General features: G+C 34.9%; 1 protein-coding gene across 17 annotated transcripts in view; it reads left to right on the forward strand.

Moving 5' to 3' along the window:
* PCDH7 (protocadherin 7) overlaps positions 1-20,843 on the forward strand; it is a 427,911-nt gene that overhangs the window by 180,813 nt on the left and 226,255 nt on the right. For 6 of the 17 annotated variants that reach the window (XM_005554640.4, XM_045392223.3, XM_015450225.4 and 3 more), the window contains one exon: positions 18,717-18,933. The exons of 1 other annotated variant lie outside the window; for it this stretch is intronic. In XM_005554640.4, coding sequence (XP_005554697.3) covers positions 18,717-18,933 — 217 coding nt within the window. The remainder of the gene's footprint in view (positions 1-18,716; positions 18,934-20,843) is intronic. 10 more of the 17 variants (XM_005554641.4, XM_074039505.1, XM_015450226.4 and 7 more) reach the window with 2 other exon arrangements.

The following is a 20,843-nucleotide window of genomic DNA, read 5'->3' on the forward strand; positions in this document are numbered from 1 at the left end:
TAAAGAACTCATGAAAAACTCTTATCAGACTTCATTCTCCGAAGGACTGATTTTCTTGTATAGTTCAAGTTCTACCGAACTTTACTTTTAAATGAGCTGTGCTGTGCTGGAATGTGGTTTAGTTATATCAATGCTCTTATCAATATATTCAGAAGTCTCAGTGCCTGTTTATCAACTTCTTAAGGTTCAGTCAAGGCCATAACATTGCCTGATGAGTAAGAACCAACCAATGGATCAGTTAGCAACTATGTGACTGTGAGCAAGTTTCCTCTACGGGCATTGATTTTCTTCTCTACCCATAGTACTATTGTGACAAACGATGAGTATTAGGGAATGTCACTATGCATTTTAAGTACAAACACTTTATCAACTCTATTACTAAGAAGGCTTTACCTTCCTTCTTTCAATATGTTCTGAGAAATGTCTGCTACCAGTTACTGATTATCCCCTGGAAGGGATGATCTTTCTATTGGTCAGTTGTTGCAGTATGTAAGTCTATGGCCCAGCCTTATATCTCTATGAGTTTTTTTACTTCAGGGTTCTCTGTCAAACTGAGTACAGGTAATAAATGTCATCCCTAGTTAATTCACGATCTGCCAATGTAAGCAGTTGTCATTTAAAAAAACAAGGTAAACGTTTTTAAAAATGCCGACACTATCTTGTTCCTTCCCCCAGAATAAAAGAGTTAGCTTAATTACATGCTTTATTATTAATGCTATTTCTTAATACGTGGGATGCATATAATGAGATCCAAGGGGCAGAAACACTGGTGAATCAAACATTTTAATAGACTATAATAAATTTAACAGATTATGGGTGCCAACGTTTTATCATTTTAGTGCTTCTGAAGTGAAAATTAAGATATTAGTGAAGTAATGTGTAGAAAATGCCCATGTCTATAAACGTGTGTGGAAAAAAAAGAGACTTGAAAAAGTCATAAGGAAAAAAGTTTAAAAACATAAGGAATAAAACCGTTTTATTTTAGATACGGCTCACCGAGTCTTCAAATATGAAATGTAAACAGGCTTAGAAAGTCAAGCAGTAGTAGTAATAAAATATGATTGTTCTACTACCGCCTCATAGATTTGTTTTGCCCTCCTGTTTAAAAATATCCCTTTCCTATAAGCTTAAGAAATCAAACCATTTTTCTCAAGAAGAGGATAAATGAAATAAGTTGCTCTTGTTGCATTTACTATTGGATAATACATGGAGAATACTGGAAAATTTAGGTTATATTATCAAATAGTGCTTTAAAATTAAACTCCCGATGGCCAACAGTGCGTCTGACACCTTTGCCCTTCTGAATAAGAATGACTTCTGTGACCCTGGGCTATGGCCAGGTTGTGAATATCCTCATTTTCCTAAAGATTCATGAAAATATCAAAACTTATTATTATTTAGTGAATTTGTTTTTGTCATTTCTTCTGAAAAGCTTGAGTTTTTATATAAATAACTCATCTTTTTAATTTTTTTTAACTCAAGCATAAAACAGAAACAAGAAAAAAAAACCACCAGAAACAAGAAAGAAGAAGCAAGCAAAAGACAAAAGCAAGCAAAAGACAATAGGTAACTCCAATTAGGCTCCAATCAGGATTCAATAATTCTCTCCAGTGAAAATTAGGCCAATCCTAAAAATAAAGACATTTTTTATCAGTTATTTTTTATTCTTACAAGTGTGGAAAAAAACTTGTTTCTTTCACGTTCCTGGATTTTTTTTTTTTTCTTCTTCTTAGTGTATTTAACAGCTCCCTAAAATCTTCAGCCTGTTGACAAAATTCTGGGCTTAATTCAGTCATTTTTAGAGCACTCTACAGTGTAAATCTGTTTCACTTATAAAGATCTCATCAGATCTTCATTGCAGCTTTAAAATTGAAAGATTATCCTTTATATTTTCAAAAGCTAAATCATGGCTCAGAAGTTAAGTGAGTGGCCCAAGTTGCTCAATTTATAGTTGATGTCACAGAAGAAGTTCTGGACTCCTGACTTGAAACCCCATGAATTTCCCTAAATGCAATATTAGTTATCTGAAAAGAGAGAACCAAAATGTAAATTTCCAGTGTTTATGCCTTACAAGGGGATTCCAGAGACCTAGCCCACTTCATTTTTTTTTTTTTTGGTGTTTTTATTGTATTAAAAGGATACTACATGTAAAAGTAAGACTATAAAGACTATTTTGATGATTTTACACTTACTAAGCTAACACTTTTTAACACAAAATATACAACACAATATATTGAGTGTTTTATAAAACAAGTGTAGTTGCTAAAATGACATGTGATTTGCAGTGCCCTACAGGTGAACCCAACAAGGAAACACCCATTTAAATTTGAATGATGACTATAACCTCTTTCATAAGTGTGAAACCCAAGCCCAACTGTGTTTCTTCCATCTACTCCCCACCGTAACCAGGCTCTACGACCTACTATATAAGTTTTCTATTGCTTTGTAAGAAACTACCAGGAGCATATGGCTTAAAACAATGCAAATTTGTTACCTTATATTTCTTGATGTCAGAAATGCAAAATCGGCCTCACTAGACTAAAATCAAGGGGCTGGCGAATCAATGTTTATTATGGAGGCTCTGGGGGAGAATCTGCTGTCTTGCCTTTTACAGTTCTTGGCATGCAGCCCACTCCCTCCCTCTTCAAAACTACCCAAGGTGAGTAGAATCCTTACAGTGCATCGTCTGACCTTCTCTTCGGCCTCCCCCATCTCCTTTTAAGAAACTTTGTGATTATAATGAGCCCACCCAGATGGTTCAATAGACAGTTTACCCATTTTAAGGTCAGTTGATTAGCAAACTGAATTTTGTCTGCAACCTTAATTCCCCTTTGCTTGTGAAACATGTCTCCGCTTCCATGCATTAGGACTCGGACCTTGTTGGGAATCAATTTTTCTACTTCGCACACCCACTTTCAATTATTTTCCTGGAGTCATTTGACTTGTACTAAGGAATAAAAATTAACATAGGCTGGGCATTGAATATATTTTTCCTTATGGTCACTAGTAGCTTTTCTTTTTAACAAAGTGCAGATAAGGAAGCTAAAACAAGTGAGCGATGGGAGTGGCAGAGGAAATAAGTTCACCTGTGTAGTAAAAGGGTCCGGTGCCAAAGTTAGGTTTCAGTTCGGCTTAATAATTTAATGCTTAATTAACACTTCAGGAACTGACTCTATTTGTCTGTCTTGATTCCTGTGGGACATATTAATTCATCTAGACCAGGAAAAGCTATTTAAGGACACAAACCTTCATTCCACAGAATATGAAAATCCAAGGATTTTAAACGTATGTAGTTTCCTAAACAGATTTCACCAGGTGCAGTTTATATGAAATGTCTAAGATAGAAAAAGAAAAAAAGAAGAAGAAGAAGAAGAAAATGGAGCATCTGTTTGAGTGGATCTTAACATGCACGTTTCATTTTCATTCATTTCATTATGGGAGAAATGATTCCAATGCTCCTGATGCAGGCCGCTATCTGTGCTTCTGTGCATTTTAGGAGGCAGCTTTTTAAAGTTGGTTTTTCGTCCTTGTTTATTTGTTCATTTTTAGTGTTTTACATACTACTGGAGTTCCACTTGGCTCTTCAGCATTGCTCCCTTGAACTGCTGCAGACTAACTCCAACTGTGTAATTTACCATATAGGTTTATCGACCTCATTCAGCTGCGTCTGGAACTCCATGGGTGTGTAGGGTAGTCATGCAAAGCAACAGAGCAGCATGTGAACTGAGATTTTGATGATTATCACAATGAGAAAATGAAAAAAAAAACATAAAAATAAAAGAAACCTTTGCTTTTATTCTCTGAATGCTTTTGTACGATTCATCCACACTTTGCCCAACTGGGTTTAATGCCTGAATTTGTAGCATGTAGATTTTTCGGCACAGTGGTAGGCACAAAGCAAGTGATTAATAAGTCTTTGTTGGATTGCATGTCTTTGTGAAGATAGTATTTTTCGCATTAGTTGCTTGTCAATATTCTCTTTTCCTGACTAGGACTCCCTCTGTCTTCCTGTCTTTCTGTGGGTGTAATCATAGAGACTTACAAGGGCTTGACTCAAATAAATTGGAAGGTGAAATCCAATTGTGGTTCAGCATGCTTTTTCTGTTCTATTTTATACCAGCCTTGCTATCCTCTGCTATTAGAATTATACATTTTAGATATGAATGAGATCTCGCAGCCTTTTACACACAGTAGGAATTCAATATTTTTCTGAGGCTGAGGCATAGAAGAAATCACAGGAGAGATGGTTTCAGAGGTAGGGAAGATTTAGACAAACATATTCCAAGGAACTGATCTTTGGGGATGTCTTTGCTTTTTCACAAAGATGTTAAGCTTAGAGAAACCTTGCCATTTTTGTTACTTTTCATTAAGTTAATTAACTAAAATGTTTGAATATTAATGCATATTTTGTGATATTCCAAGATGAATTAATTCAAGAAGGATTTTCAAAGCCAGGCAGTATACTAAGGAGTTTCTTAATAAGTGAACAAAGTCTACTCCGAAATCATTGATTTCAACCATTTAGTCACTGATCCAACCCATATACTCTTACAGTTTCAAAGTCATATGGTTTAAGAGAATTAAACAACTGAAAATAATATTAAATATCAACTACTAAAATTCCCTCCTTTTAAAGTTGAAGGTATTAATGCTGAAAGATTAGGTATTGTTCCATATTTCACACAATATCAAAACCACTATTTGAATCCAAGTCCCCCAAACCCCTAATTCAGTTATTTCTAAAAAGAACAAGACATATTAAAACATGTTAATACCTAGCAATTGTGTAAAACAATTTTTAAGATACTGTCATTGAAACACTGGTATAATGGATAAATGCTCTCTATAACGACTGTACAGTATAGTTGAAAAGTCCACAATAATATATAAAAATTTTAATACAACTGAAGAACTATAAATGTTGAAACAATGAGATCTATTTGGCTCAATAGCAGCAACACTTTCCAATAATTTATATGTTAGAAAAGTGCTGTTATATAGCATCTTGAATTTTGCATTTTGAGGAATTAAAAATAAGTAGATTATGGACCAGGCACTGTGGCTCACACTTGTAATTCCAGCAGTTAGGGAGGCCAAGGCAGGAGGATCACCTGACGTCAGGAGCTTGAGACCAGGTTGGCCAATATGGCGAAACCCTGTACCTACTAAAAATACAAACATTAGCTGGGCGTGGTGGCCTGTGCCTGTAATCTCATCTACTTGGGAGGCTGAGGTAGGAGAATCATTTGAACCTGGGAGGAGGAGGTTGCAGTGAGCTGAGATCATGCCACTGCACTCTAGCCTGGGTGACAGAGCGAGACTCGGTCTCAAAAATAAGATAAAATAAAATAAAGCAGATTATGGTCCTAGCAATAATTTCTAAAATGTGCATTGTTGGGGATCCAGATGCAAGGAAAAACATTATTAAACTGAAATTCAAGCTGATGACTTGTCTATGGACTTCTCAGCAACAGCATATGAAGATGAAAATACGGGGCTGTGGAGACCTCCAGTAAGGGAGTTAAAGGAATGGGCTTCCTTGGCAACAAAAGGCAAAATAGACAAATGGAATCTGATTAACTGAAGAGCTTCTGCACAGCAAAAGAGACTATCACCAGAGTGAACAGGCAACCTACAGAATGGGAGAACATTTTTGCAATCTACCCATCTGACAAAGGGCTAATATCCAGAATCTACAAATAACTTAAACAAATTTACAAGAAAAAAACAAACAACCCCATCAAAGACTGGGCAAAGAACATGAACAGACACTTCTCAAAAGAAGACATTTATTCAGCCAACAGACATATGCAAAAATGCTCATCATCACTGGTCATCAGAGAAATGCAAATTAAAACCACAATGAGATACCATCTCATGCCAGTTAGAATGGCGATCATTAAAAAGTCAGGAAACAACAGATACTGGAGAGGATGTAGAGTAATAGGAATGCTTTTACACTGTTGATGGGAGTGTAAATTAGTTCAACCATTGTGGAAGACAGTGTGGTACTTCCTCAAGGATCTAGAACTAGAATTGACATTTGACCCAGCAATCCCATTACTGGGCATATACCCAAAGGATTATAAATCATGGTATGATAAAGACATATGTACACGTATGCTTATTGCAGCACTATTCACAATAGCAAAAACTTGAAACCACTCAAATGCCCAACAATGATAGACTTGATTAAGAAAATGTGGCACATATACACCATGGAATACTATGCAGCCATAAAAAAGAATGAGTTCATGTCCTTTGCAGGGACATGGATGAAGCTGGAATTCATCATTCTAAGCAAACTATCACAAGGACAGAAAACCAAACACCACATGTTCTCACTTATAGGTGGGAGTTAAACAATTAGAACACATGGACACAGGACAGGGAACACCACACACCAGGGCCAGTTGAGGGGTGCGGGGACTAGGGGAGGGATAGCTTTAGGAGAAACACCTAATGTAAATGACGAGTTGATGGGTGCAGCAAACCAACATGGCACGTGTATACCTATGTAACAAACCTGCACATTGTGCACATGTACCCTAGAACTTAAGGTATAATTAAAAAAAGAAAAGAAAAGAAAAAGAAATGGGCTTCCTAATTAAACAGTCCCCTATGGAGTACATTGATTAAAAATTGCAGTGAAGAAAAAAGTGAAAGCACAAATGCCCAATGCTAGGGTGATATAGATTAATTAGAAAATATACAGAGATAAGAAATTAGGATAGTATCCTTTAATATAATTAGCCATAAGGTGGAAAAAATGTGGGAATGAGGAGCTTACAGTATTTGTGTCTCTCAGAATATCGCACAACAAAGACTAAATCAACCAGAAAATCTAGGAGAAATGGATACATTTCTGGACACATACACCCTTCCAAGACTAAACCAGGAAGAAGTTGAACCCCTGCATAGACCAATAACAAGTTCTGAAATTGAGGCAGTAATTAATAGCCTACCAATCAAAAAAAAGCCCAGGACCAGACAGATTCACAGCCAAATTCTACCACAGATACAAAGAGGAGCTGGTACCATTCCTTCTGAAACTATTTCAAACAATAGAAAAAGAGAGACTCCTCCCTAACTCATTTCATGCGGCCAGCATAATCCTGATACCAAAAGCTGGCAGAGACACAACAAAAAAGAAAATTTCAGGCAAATATCCCTGATGAACATCCATGTGAAAATCCTTGATAAAATACTGGCAAACCGAATCCAGTAGCGTATCAAAAAGCTTATCCACCACGATCAAATTGGCTTCATCCCTAGGATGCAAGGCTGGTTCAACATATGCAAATAAATAAATATAATCTATCAGATAAACAGAACCAATGACAAAAACCACATGATTATCTCAAAAGATGCAAAAAAGGCCTTAGATAAAATTCAACACCCCTTCGTGCTAAAAACACTCAATAAACTAGGTATTGATGGAACATATCTCAAAATAATAAGAGCTATTTATGACAAACCCACAGCCAATGTCATACTGAATGAGCAAAAGCTGGAATCATTCCATTTGAAAAATGGCATAAGATAAGGATGCCCTCTATCACCACTCCTATTCAACATAGCATTGGAAGTTCTGGACAAGGCAATCAGGTGAGAGAAAGAAATAAAGGGTATTCAAATAGGAAGAGAGGAAGCCAAATTATCTCTGTTTGCAGATGACATGATTGCATGTTTAGAAAACCCGTCTTCTCAGCCCAAAAGCTCCTTTAGTTGATAAGCAATTTCAGCAGTCTCAGGATACAAAATCTATGTGCAAAAATCACAAGCATTCCTATACACCAATAGTAGACAGACAACCAAATCATGAGCAAACTCCCATTCACAATTGCTACAAAGAGAATAAAATACTTAGGAATACAACTTACAAAGGATGTGAAGGACCTCTTCAAGGAGAACTAGAAACCACTGCTCAAGGAAATAAGAGAGAACGCAAACAAATGGAAAAACATTCCACGCTAATGGATAGGATGAATCAATATTGTGAACATGTCCATACTGACCAAAGTAATTTATAGATTCAGTGCTATTCCCAGCAAGCTACCACTGACTTTCTTCATAGAATTAGAGAAACATACTTTAAATTTCATATGGGACCATAAAAGAGCCCATATAGCCAAGATAATCCTAAGCAAAAAGAACAAAGCTGGAGGCATCACGCTACCTGACTTCAAACTATACTACAAGGCTACAGAAACCAAAACCACATGGTACTGGTACCAAAACAAATATGTAGACCAATGGAACAGAACAAATACCTCAGAAATAACACAACACGTCTGCAACCATCTGATCTTTGGCAAACCTGACAAAAACAAGCAATGGGGAAAGGATTCCCTTTTCAATAAATGGTGTTGGGAAAACTGGCTAGCCATATGGAGAAAACTGAAACTGGACCCCTTCCCTACATCTTATACAAAAATTAACTCAAGATGGATTAAAGATTTAAATGTAAGACCTGAAACCATAAAAACCATAGAAGAAAACCTAGGCAATACCATTCAGGACATAAGCATGGGCAAAGACTTCATGACTAAAACACCAAAAGCAATTGCAACAAAAGCCAAAATTGACAAATGGTATCTAATTAAAGAGCTTCTGCACAGCAGAAGAATCTGTCAGAGTAAACAGGCAAACTACAGAATGGGAGAAAACTTCTGCATTCTATCCATCTGACAAAGGGCTAATATCCAGAATCTACAAGATCTGCAACCGCCTCAAAAAGTGGGCAAAGGATATGAACAGTTTTCAAAAGAAGACATTTTTATGCATCCAACAAACATATGAAAAAAAGCCCATCATCACTGGTCATTAGGGAAATGCAAATCAAAAGCACAATGAGATACCATCTCACACCAGTTAGAATGGCAATCATTAAAAAGTCAGGAAACAACAGATGCTGGAGAGGAGGTGGAGAAATAGAAAAGCTTTTACACTGTTGATGGGAGTGTAAATTGGTTCAACCATTGTGGAAGACAGTGTGGTGATTCCTCGAGGATCTAGAACTAGAAATACCATTTGATCCAGCAATCCCAAGACTGGGTATATACCCAAAGAATCATAAATCATGCTGCTATAAAGACACATGCACATGTATGTTTATTGCAACACTATTCACAATAGCAAAGACTTGGAACCAGTTCAAATGCCCATCAATATTAGACTGGATAAAGAAAATGTGGCACATATACACCATAGAATACTATGCAGCCATAAAAAGAATGAGTTCATGTCGTTTGCATGGACACGGATGAAGTTGGAAACCATCCTTATCAGCAAACTAACACAGGAACAGAAAACCAGACACTGCGTGTTCTCACTCACAAGTGGGAGTTGAACAATGAGAATACATGAGCACAGGAAGGGGAACATCACCCACCAGGGCCTTTTGGGGGTTAGGGGGCAAGGGGAGGGATAGCATTAGGAGAAATACCTAATGTAGATGACGGGTTGATGGGTGCCGCAAATCACCATGGCATGTGCATACCTATGTAACAAACCTGCACTTTCTGCACATGTATCCCAGAACTTAAAGTACATAAAAAAATTCTCCAAAAAACAAAACAAAACAAAACAAAACTACTGGAACATAGCCATGTCCATTTATTTACAGATGTTCCATGGCTATTTTTACACTCCAATGACACAGTTGAGTAGCTGTGGCAGAGACCTATGCTCACAAAGCCTAAAATATTTACTTTCTGGAATATTACAAAAAAAGTTTGCCAAACCCTTGACTAGGTTTAAAATAACCCAGCAATAAAGAGCAAAACCTAGATTGAATGATTGTGTCAGCAATATAGAGTGCCCGCAATTTGTGTTTTAGAATATCATATCTTTTTTAGAAGTTTTCAGAAAAACAATTGTCTACATTAACCAAGAGTTTTAGGCTTTGGCTATTCTGTTTCCTGACATTTTTCATTAGTGCGGGTAAAAACCCAAGAAGCCGACTTGCATTTTTAAGCTAGAGTAGTTCTTGCATTAGTCTGAATATTGAAATTCATTATATTTTCTTCTCATTTGCAAAATCAGAATATTAATATGATCCACATAAGGATAGCATGAAAAGTGACAACATAAATGAAATGAATAGCATTTTCCTGGCACAGAGTAGCTGCTTTTTAAAAAAAATACTAACATCATTGTTTTGTTGCAATAACTAAATAGTTTGTAATCTACTGGACTAAGAATTATAGTAATCGCTTACACTCTTAATTTCTAAAGTACAAATATAAATAATAATGTCAAATATGTAATTGCATGCAACTCAAAGGAAATAGTTATTTAACTTCTGCTCCAGATGAGAGTTTTGATTAATTAATCCAAATGTCTCAACATGTATCTTGTTAATATCCTTTCATCTGCTATTGACTTGAAAGAAAGAAAGACAGTTTGAAGTATGGAGGGATCTTGAAATGTTAGCAAAGGAAAACACCCCTAAAAAGTTTAAAGGCCTGATTAAAGTTTGTTTGAGAGTTCTGCCAGATATACTCTAACGAATGCACTATAGAATCCTAAATGTGTTTGTTCAATAGCCACTGACACTGGTTGAGACTGTTTGCAGATTAATCAGTGCCTGTTCATTTGTAAGGAAAGATCTCACAGCCTTAGCCCCTCTTTAAAAATGAAATGCAGCATTCCTTATAATAGTGCAATGTTCTGCTCCATGACTGTTTCAGTGCTTTATGACTGACAAAGAGAGTCATTAGAAGTCTGTTTGATGGACATAACTAAGTGAATTGGAAAAAATAAAAAAGGCTTTTCAGCCCATTCAGAAATAATTGATGTGACTGAGACAGCTGTATGTGAGTTCCAGATAAGGAGACGATTTATGGAGAAACTACTGAAGCTAAAAAGGAAGGTGCAGATTTAAAGTTCCCAATAAAGTTGTCTGTAAGACAAAGAGCAGTATTCAATAAGGAAAGAGATTTAACCTGAGGTTCTTTCCAATAGATGGCATCCTTAGGGTCCTATCCTTTTGCCAATAAAATCCCCATAAAGGTAGTGTCACTAGGTTATAAAAAATGGACTCCAAGGGGAAAGCGTCTGCACTCTTAGCCTTGTGCTATATTTTCTGTTTTACTGTAACTATTGTGTACAGGTTGTAACTTAGAAAATTTTGCTTAGTAGATGAAAGGCACGTTTTTAATATGTCTGATTGTGGAACATAATGTTTGCTTTTATGATGTGATGGTTACTTTCTAATTAATATAATCAGGATGGATAAAAAGAAAGGTTTTAATATTATTATTATATATATTTGTAAATATTCTTCTGGTCTCTATTGCTCTTCTTGGAAACTATACATGAACTTTTGAACAAATATTTTTCCAAATAGGTAACACCTGTAATGCCAAATAGGTAATATATATTTTGCAATCATTGTATTCTGAAAGCAGAATACATTAGTAATATAATATTAATAACATTAATAATAATGTGAATTTCAAAATTAACTTCCTCAAATGTGCAGATTATAAGTAGTAAATGTTACTACATCAATACTTGCAAGAAGGGAGGGAGGGTGGTTATGTGGTTCTTTAACATTAAAAAATGAAAATGAATCACAAAGCAAAATAAAAAGTAAAGAAGTTATTATAGTAAAATTTGACTTCTGCTTTCTAGAGATTTAAAAATATGGACTTTTTTGAAAACTGTTTCAGTCTTCTAGTGAATTTGAAATGCGTGAACTTAACTTTCCTTGAACTCTCTGGGTGGAGAGCGGGATAGAATTTGGCTGCTAGTTTATTTTTGAAAAAAAAGGTACAGTTTTTGAGAGCTTCTCATGTCATCTCTGAATCTGTCAACTTCCTAGATTTAGGGTGATTGTTAGGTGCTTTATGTTATCAATCATAGAGATGCAATTTTACGAAAGGGAATAATGAATCAAATGCTCACCTCATTTTCCCTTCATGAGTGCCTTATCCTTTGCAATAATGTCATTAGAACAGAAGCCTTCTTTCTGTAATCCAGATGGATTCTAATTCCTCTCTTTATCTAAGCAGGCAGTCTTTCTCTTGATCCCAATTTCACCAATATGCGCATTTTAGCATCTGTTTATATTTTTCAGAAAACAAAACTATCCAATACAAATGCATTTACTGGATATGTCACATAGTACACCCCACAACAGTCAATTTAATAAATCCTAATTTGCTATGTTTGTCCTTTTAAGTCTCTGGGATTAATTTCATTTAGAAATGATCACTGTAATCGCACATCCCTTCCTCTGGTCTCATCCACATTTTAGGGCAGAGGGGAGGATATGAAGAGACCACCATGTTCAGGCTTCCCAACAGCAGAAGAGCAAGCATGGCAGATAGAGGACCTCTCCCTTCACACTTTTGCCTACTCATGGGACCTCTAGATTTCCAGAAAATAAAGTGAATAAAATTAAATAAAGAGTGAACAATGGTTATAAGTATATGGTAGTTTAAAACAGCGTCAGCTCTAATGCATTTCCATTAGCTGGAGGCTTAGAGGGAGAATGATGGTACGTACAATACTCCAGGAATTGTACATTATCTGGAGTTTACCTTTGAATATATTTGTAACAAGCTCTAAAATGTCCGAGTAGTACCTATAGTAAGGTATGTCCTCAAGTGAAAGTCTCTAGTATGTCATAATGGAGAAAAAAATAGTTGATAAATACCATTTCCAAAATAACGGAATAGAGAAATATTCATGCTTAATGAATGATTAGATTTAAATAGCTTTTAAAAATGTTGAGTATTATTATTGTATGTACATATTTGCAGCACAAATAATTTGCATTTAGAAAAATAAAATTTTAGCACTTTAATAGGATAATTAGGTTTGAAATTTTGTGTGGATTTTAGAAATTCTATTTAGAAGCTTTACTTGGCCAGCTCTATATTTTCTTAAAAAGCATCAAAGCAATGGGAGATAACTCTAGTTATACAGCTGTGGCCTGAGGTATACTACCTTTTATAGTATATGTCTTTGAGGGAGCTTAAGGCTCTTTTTGTCCCTGAGTCTAAGGCACAATAACTGAAGCTCAGCTGACTTGTCCTCGAGGACCCACAGGGTTTCTTGGAATAGAACTATTTTCTTGTTCGGTTATTTTTTGTGTGTTTTTTCTTTCCCATTAAACACACATACATCCACATACCTCATTAACAAAATTCCTCAAAACATTTCAATGTTTTTATAATTATTTTGATTTTATGTCTCTCTTCATTCTAGCTAGCTTGTCTTCTTTGCTCTCTTTCATTCTGCTCCCACCTTCTCTTATTGAGCATGCCTTTTTGTTTACATCTCCAAATATTTATTTTCAAGCAAACCTTCTTCAGTGCCAATGAAGAAAGACAAAAATGTAGATCAATAAATCAAACACTTTACAGAAATACTTGTTTTAACTTCTACCCTATTTCTCTCTCTTGTCATATATTTAAGAGTAGTAGTACATTCCCGCTTTCTCTATTTCTCCATTTATTGACAAGCCAATCTTCTACTTCTTTTGGTCCAACCTACAATTGTTTCCCAGAGTTTAGAGATACTATAGCCACAATGGCCTTCTCAAGGATAAATCCAAATGCCATGTGGTAGTCAGCATCCTTCTTGATGTCTCTGATGCTTTTGATCACATAGAATTGCCTTTCTGGAAATGTTATGTTTCCTTGACTTCTGAGTTTTGAAAGTGACCTGCTTTTCATTCTCATCTTTTTGTTGTTGTTGTTGTTGTTGTTGTTGTTGTTGTTTTTGAGACGGAGTCTCGCTCTGTCACCAGGCTGGAGTGCAGTGGCATGATCTCGGCTCACTGCAACCTCTGCCTCCCGGGTTCAAACGATTCTCCTGCCTCAGCTTCCCGAGTAGCTGGGATTATAGTCACTTATTGCCATGCCCAGCTAATTCTTGTAGTTTTGGTAGAGACGGGGTTTCACCATGTTGGCCAGGATGGTCTCAATCTCTTGACCTCGTGATCCGCCCGCCTCAGCCTCCCAAAGTGCTGTGATTACAGGTGTGAGCCACTGCGCCTGGCCCTCACACGCTTTTTTTAATTGCTTGCTTCTAGCAATATGGAATATGGAATCTATAATCAACCCCCAAATATATATTATCTATCAAATTTCTTTTAGAGATCTCAACCAACAAACCACTGTCTTTGCAGTGCCTGCCCTAAATTCCTGAGTGTTAGATAATCTTGTTTACGCCTCCATTTTACTGGAAACTTGATCACATTATATTTTTGTGCTTTTATAGACTGATAAGGTTTTGAGTTTCTTAAATGTGTAGAATCATTGTTGGAGCATCCTCGAAACCCTGGAACATAATGGACATAAAATAAATGGAGGTCTTGTGAATTAATGACTCAATCCAGTCAGATATATGGGCTTTCTTTATAATGGCCTTGCTGTCCATTTTCACTGCCACCACCTTCTCTCAACCTTACCTCTTGCTAGGTAAATATTTCATTATACTTTATCTCCTAGCATAATCTTCTGCCTTCAACATTTCTTCTTCCTCCTCTTTCATAAGGAACCGTCAGAAAATGTCTTCATTATTGACCTTTTCTTTAGATAATTCACTTACCTAAAGAAATTATTTGATTTTCACTCTCTTGTTTTTTAATTCTTTCACACATCTCATCCACAGGTTTTGGAATAATTTTCTTTAAGATCTCCGTCTTGCGGTACTTATTCAAGTCTGTAGCTTGTCTTCACAATTTCAAAGAGCTGGCAGACTGACACTCTTCCTCAAGCTCTTTTGCTTTCTTTGCTTTCTCTTCTCTTAGATAGACCAATTTACATTTACAGGACACAAAATCGTTTATCACCCCAGACAGAAAAATACAAAGTTCAGACACTGCAATTTACTAAATGTCTTTATGACCATACTTTTAAGTCTCAAGATGGAACCAGAAGTCTGCTGACTCTCCCTGGGAACTATTTTTTATACCCTTAAAGAACCGGCTAACTGCCTGGAGCACATTGCTTTCTTGAACCTCTACCTATGTTCTTCCTGACAATAAAGTTTCTCATTCCTTTCTGTGCCTCTTCATCAGCTGGGGATTTTTAAAAACTCCCGATCTCTGAGTCCCACCCTGATTGCTGATTCATTGGGTTTAAGTTGGGACCAGATATTGGCATCTGGTTTTTCCACAAGTTCTCTGGGTTCTCTAAAGCACATCTAGGTTGAAGAATTATCACGTAAGCTATTCTACTTCAGAGTATCAGTAATTAACGAAGTGACAGTTACATATATAATGCAAATTCATTCTCTCTGTCAGGAGTTGACACTCTGCTTTATATTTCTGCTTTAGTCAATCTTTCTGGAGTATATAAATAATATGAATATGGTGTAATAACCTTTGCTGTAAAACAGCTATCTTTTCAAGACTCAGCTGTCTGCCTCTGTCTCTCGCTGTTTCTCTGTCTTTCTCTCATTCCATCTAACTCTGTATGTCTGATATACTATTTAAATTAAATGTTAACTCTTGCATCAATGGGAGCTCTTTCAGATTTTTGACTTCTGTATTAATTTGGTTCACATCGTCAACTTAAATACTTGACCACAAAAAACTTATTATTCAAAATTATCAAAATGAATTTGAAGAGCTAGTGATGTAATGCTGATATCTTACTATGACATTCTAATAAAATATTTTAAAATGTGAATAAAATGATAGGTGTGATATACTATAATCCATTGTATGATACATTTTATTTTAAATATTGTGAGTTACATTTTTATTCATTCAGATGTTATTTTAAATGCAAAAAGCATTTTATACAAGAAGGGAAGAATTGATGAATTTAAATGTTTTCTAATATATAAATAGATATCAATATTTTAAAATTATGCAATTTTTACTTCTAAAATAACTGATAAAGATTAAATATTCACAGTCAAAATAGGGTAGGAAATCAAGAAAACAAAATGCGTAGGTTCATAGCAGTCATTATATAGTACATTACAGGAAAAACATTATTTTATTCTTAACATTTTTCATTATAAACATAGCTATCACTGGTTTCTCTACTAGCCTATCCACTTTTGGTGAAATAAACATTTAAGCACATATTTCAGAATTTTTCCAAAATTATTCCAAATTTCAACCAAATGTCACTCTTTTTTTCTACTTTTATATCAAAATGAAACACCATTTCTAATCATTTCTTATTTTCTAAGTTTATTGGTATGTCTTATGTATTTCTGTATTCATTTTGAGCTTTCTTCTTGTGTTAATGAAGATATTCTAAAAGATTTGAAAGTCATTAAAATAGAATTAAGAACAGCAGTTGACCCTCCTTTCTCTTTTTATGTTTGTTTATTTTTAAATCCATTGCTATGTCTTTAAATGATAATATGTCTGCATAACCCTTGGCATTCTTGACTAAATTCAACATTGTCATTAAAATTTCATTGTTTAGAAGTATTTACTGAATATTTTCTGTGTGTAGAACAATGTGGTTTTAGGAGACTGTCAGTGGTCTCATTTCCAAGGTGATACCAAAAAGCATTAAACAGTCACAGGTATGAGAAGTGGGGTGGATGGGGTGGATGGGGTGGATGGGGTGGGTGGGGTGGACAAGGGGTGGGAGAAAAGAAAATACACACACACAGGTAAAAACGAGGGTACAGCCGGGCGCGGTGGCTCACGTCTGTAATCCCAGCACTTTGGGAGGCCGAGGTGGGCGGATCACAAGGTCAGGAGATCGAGACCATCCTGGCTAACACAGTGAAACCCCGTCTCTACTAAAAATACAAAAAATTAGCCAGGCGAGGTGGCGGGCGCCTGTAGTCCCCGCTACTCAGGAGGCTGAGGCAGGAGAATGGCGTGAACCCGGGAGGCGGAGCTTGCAGTGAGTGGAGATCACGCCACTGCACTCCAGCCTGGGCGACAGAGGGAGACTCCGTCCCAAAAAAAAAAAAAAAAAAAAAAAAAAAAAAAAAAAAAAAAAAAAAAAAAGACGGTACAAATTGATTTCTTTATTTTTTTAAATACAGGGTATTTACATTTCTTTATACATATTTTTTAAATAAAGGGTAAAATATCACAACTATATTACTGTAAAGAAATATGAGAATCATTAGTGAAATCAGAATAATGTTTCTAAAAAGTTTATTGTGAGTAAATTTAAATCTATAACATACCCATACTATGTATATTGAAAATATTTGTAATTGTTTATAAATACTGCAGTTCCAATTCAGTGAAACATTATAAAGAAGAGAACATGAATTAAATGTTTTCCTTTTGTATTAAGATTCAGCTATTCTGATTTTGACTTTGAATCAGAATAAAAAGGAGACTTTGTAAAGATTGTACACTTCAAATAAGTACATGAATTGTGAGCTACTGGGTTAAAAATACTGACAATTCACGATATTTTCAGCTAGTCTTCCATCAATGACAAAATAAAGGGAAATTTTATGGAAGCATGTGTTTGTCTTTAGCAAAGCCAATTTATAAATTAGGGGGAGATGTTATAACTCTTCTTAGCTTTCCCATTAATAACCTACCATGTGCATATAATCCTTAGTATTTCTAAAATTCTAATGGTCCAGGTCATGATTAGTAATTTGTGTCATGAACATTCAAGTTATAAAGGTGCAAAAAAGGTTTTGTAACCTTTCACTGTTTTCTAGCAACATTAATTTTATACTTTGTAATAAAAAGAAACAGTCTGAGTAATAAGTTTAAAAATATGTACACTTCTGACATTTTTCAGATTCATGCAGCAGCTTTATGGATACAACTATTACCAAGAATAATCTCAGACTGACACTGCAGGACATTTTTATATGTTTTTCCAAGTTATTATTCTTATGTAGCACTGTCAATACATGGCATTGGTTTGTTCCTTTAATGAGCCTATTTTTTTTATTTTATTTTATTTTGTGGTTAACTAAGATAATCTGCAAATACCTTCCATCTTCAGTCCAGCCATTGTCAGTAACATAGTAAATTGTGGGGTTCAATTGGATAAAGTTTGATAAAATTTTTAAGAAACAAATTAAAGGCTGTACATGATTTTACTTTATTGAACAAATCACAAACAGTAATATTAAGAACACACAATTGAACTTTATAGTTTATTTTCTACTCACTGTTTAGGGATACTTTTATCTATTATTTCAGTAAAACTCTTACAATTTCAAGGTCAATAGACAATATTTTTATAGGAGTTATGTAATAAACATATTTCTGTTTCCTAGCACTGCATCTAAATTCTTATTTGTCAGCTGTACTTTGAATAGTTTAAGTCAACTGCCATCCCATTTGATTTTATAACTTTGTATCATATGGACAAAGTATTTAAAAATTGAGTCTTCTTACAATGGATTAGTTCAATATTTACTGCCTTCACAAATCACTGACCTTGTTTTTTTAGAGTCCATTTCTGGAAAGCATATCTGAAGTGAATACTATTAGAATAGAAAAAGGTTGAATATGTGGAACTAACATATCAGATTTAAATGTGTGTTTTAGTGAAATTACTGTTTTTTTAATCTCTATTTCTGAAAGGGAATTTCCAATTTTACCATAATAAAATCTAAGTTCTAGACATTGCCTTAGATAATACATAGTTAACTAACGCAATTTCAACATATCTATTCATTTTGTATTGAATTAGTTGCCGGTAGACTTTAATGTATGTAATTTATGTATTTTTTTTAATAAGATCATTTACAATCTTATATCGTAGTGACATTCAGAATCTTTTCTTTTGCAGCCATTTCGTAGAGTGACGTTTTCTGTTGTGAGTCAGCCTCAGGACCCACATCAGGGGTCACTGCAGAGTTGCTATGACAGCGGGCTGGAGGAGTCAGAAACACCAAGCAGTAAGAGTTCTTCAGGGCCAAGACTGGGTGCCCTTCCACTCCCAGAGGACAACTATGAAAGGACCACGCCGGATGGCAGTGTTGGTGAGGCAGAGCATATGGAAAATGGTAGGGGCAAACACAACATCCACACACATAATCACGCTAGTGAGCCGTAATAAGTTGACTTGCGAAGGTCAGTCTAAAACCAAAATAAAATAGCTGACATTAAAACCATTTTATTTAAGTGAGAAATATTTGCTAAAATACAGAAATGCCAAATAAAGGAACATAACTCTGTAGATAAAATTCACCCAAATTGCACCACCATTTTAAAGCATCCTGTCCGAAATAAACGCACTTATAAATAAATCAGAACAGGGCCCACTGTGAAGGAAGCTAAATAAGTGCAGAATTCCTAAACAGTAGTCACCGAGAAAGGTCTTGTCTAATTGTTTTCTTCTATTCATTTTTGTCATGCAACTATTTCTTCAAGTACAACTGTCCAGTCTTAGTGAAAGGAAATGAAAGAAACATACCTTACTCTACCTTTTCTTGTCCTAGATGTTTAGGAAAGTGTTTTCAGACCTCTCCTTTCCAGTGATCACTGAATAGAGTCTAAGGAGAATAGTACTACTTTGTTCTCCATACTATACAATACATGCTATTAGAATTTCCCTCTTACTTAAATATAAGGTGTTTTTTTTCATTTTTATGTGAGAGAAAGGAAGGAAAATAAATCATAATACTCTGTATTTTTATACTGTTTTGAGGTGATTCTCATAATTACCACAATTGACCTTGTATACATTTTCCTTTAAGTTATACATTTAGATTGCAAATACCACTTTTAAAACTTTCCACATTTGTTTATATTCCCAGAGATAATTTGGTGATTTATTTTCTGGATTTTGAGTCATAAGTAAATGCCTGAGGAATAGATTTGTGTCAAATAATGGAATGGTAAAATTCATCCAAACTTCATTATTCTTTCAAATATGAAGAGAGAGAGATGGTTATACAGAGAGAAAGGAAGAGGAATCACACACATTTTATCCCTAGTAAAACTTGAAATGGATTTATGTCTTTTGCCATCTCAACCCCCGAGTGAAATAAGACACTTTTTGTTATATACCAGTTTCTTTAGTGCCGATATATATGCAAGTAGAGCATATTAATGCAGGAGAAAGACTGATTTTCTTCTGGAAGTTTACCTATGAATATTAAAATCCAATATTAGAACATAATATATCATAAATGACCCCAAGTGAAAGTATTGCTAAATTGTATTATGCTAAATAATTATTTATCCACATTGTTCTCGGATAAGAAGATATGATATCAGGGTCTTATGACTGATGTCCCTCTTGATTAATTTTACATAGTTAAAATGGCATTTTGCCTTATGGCTATAAAGGCATGTTTATCTGTGTGTATGATGGTGTGTGCTTATGTGGATGGGAGTCTGGTGTGGTTTCTAAGAATTATGTTTTTTTTTAGTAATTTTTTTAATGGGCATACAATTTTCGTATGAGTTGTAATGCTGATGAAAATATATTTAAGGCAGATATGTTTAAAATTATTTGGAAAAAGAAATTAAACTAAAAATACTGTAATTACATACGTAATATGTAACTACATATGTAATTTGGATGTCAGCTTTATTAAAAAAGGACTTTGTACCACTGGCATTATAATCATTTTTTAATGTTACTTTCTGTTTTATGAGTTTATGCGGATTCATCACCTTTAAAATAAGAAATAAATAATGAATAATTAAAAGATAGTTATGTAATTACATGCAATTACATATATGCATCATGTGTACTATAATGTATTCTCTATTACATATGTAACATGTAATTACAGATGTGCATATGTAATATAGAGTACATATATAGTACATGTAATTACATGTATGTACATATATGTAATTACAGTATTTTTAATATAGATAGATGATAAATAGAGCATACCTAGGAAGGCAAGATTAATTTAATTTAGGGGTATTACTACATCTGAGATTACCTTTTCATGAG

The sequence above is a fragment of the Macaca fascicularis genome, chromosome 5 (genome assembly GCF_037993035.2).
Source record: "Macaca fascicularis isolate 582-1 chromosome 5, T2T-MFA8v1.1".
NCBI classification, from domain to species: Eukaryota; Metazoa; Chordata; class Mammalia; order Primates; family Cercopithecidae; genus Macaca; species Macaca fascicularis.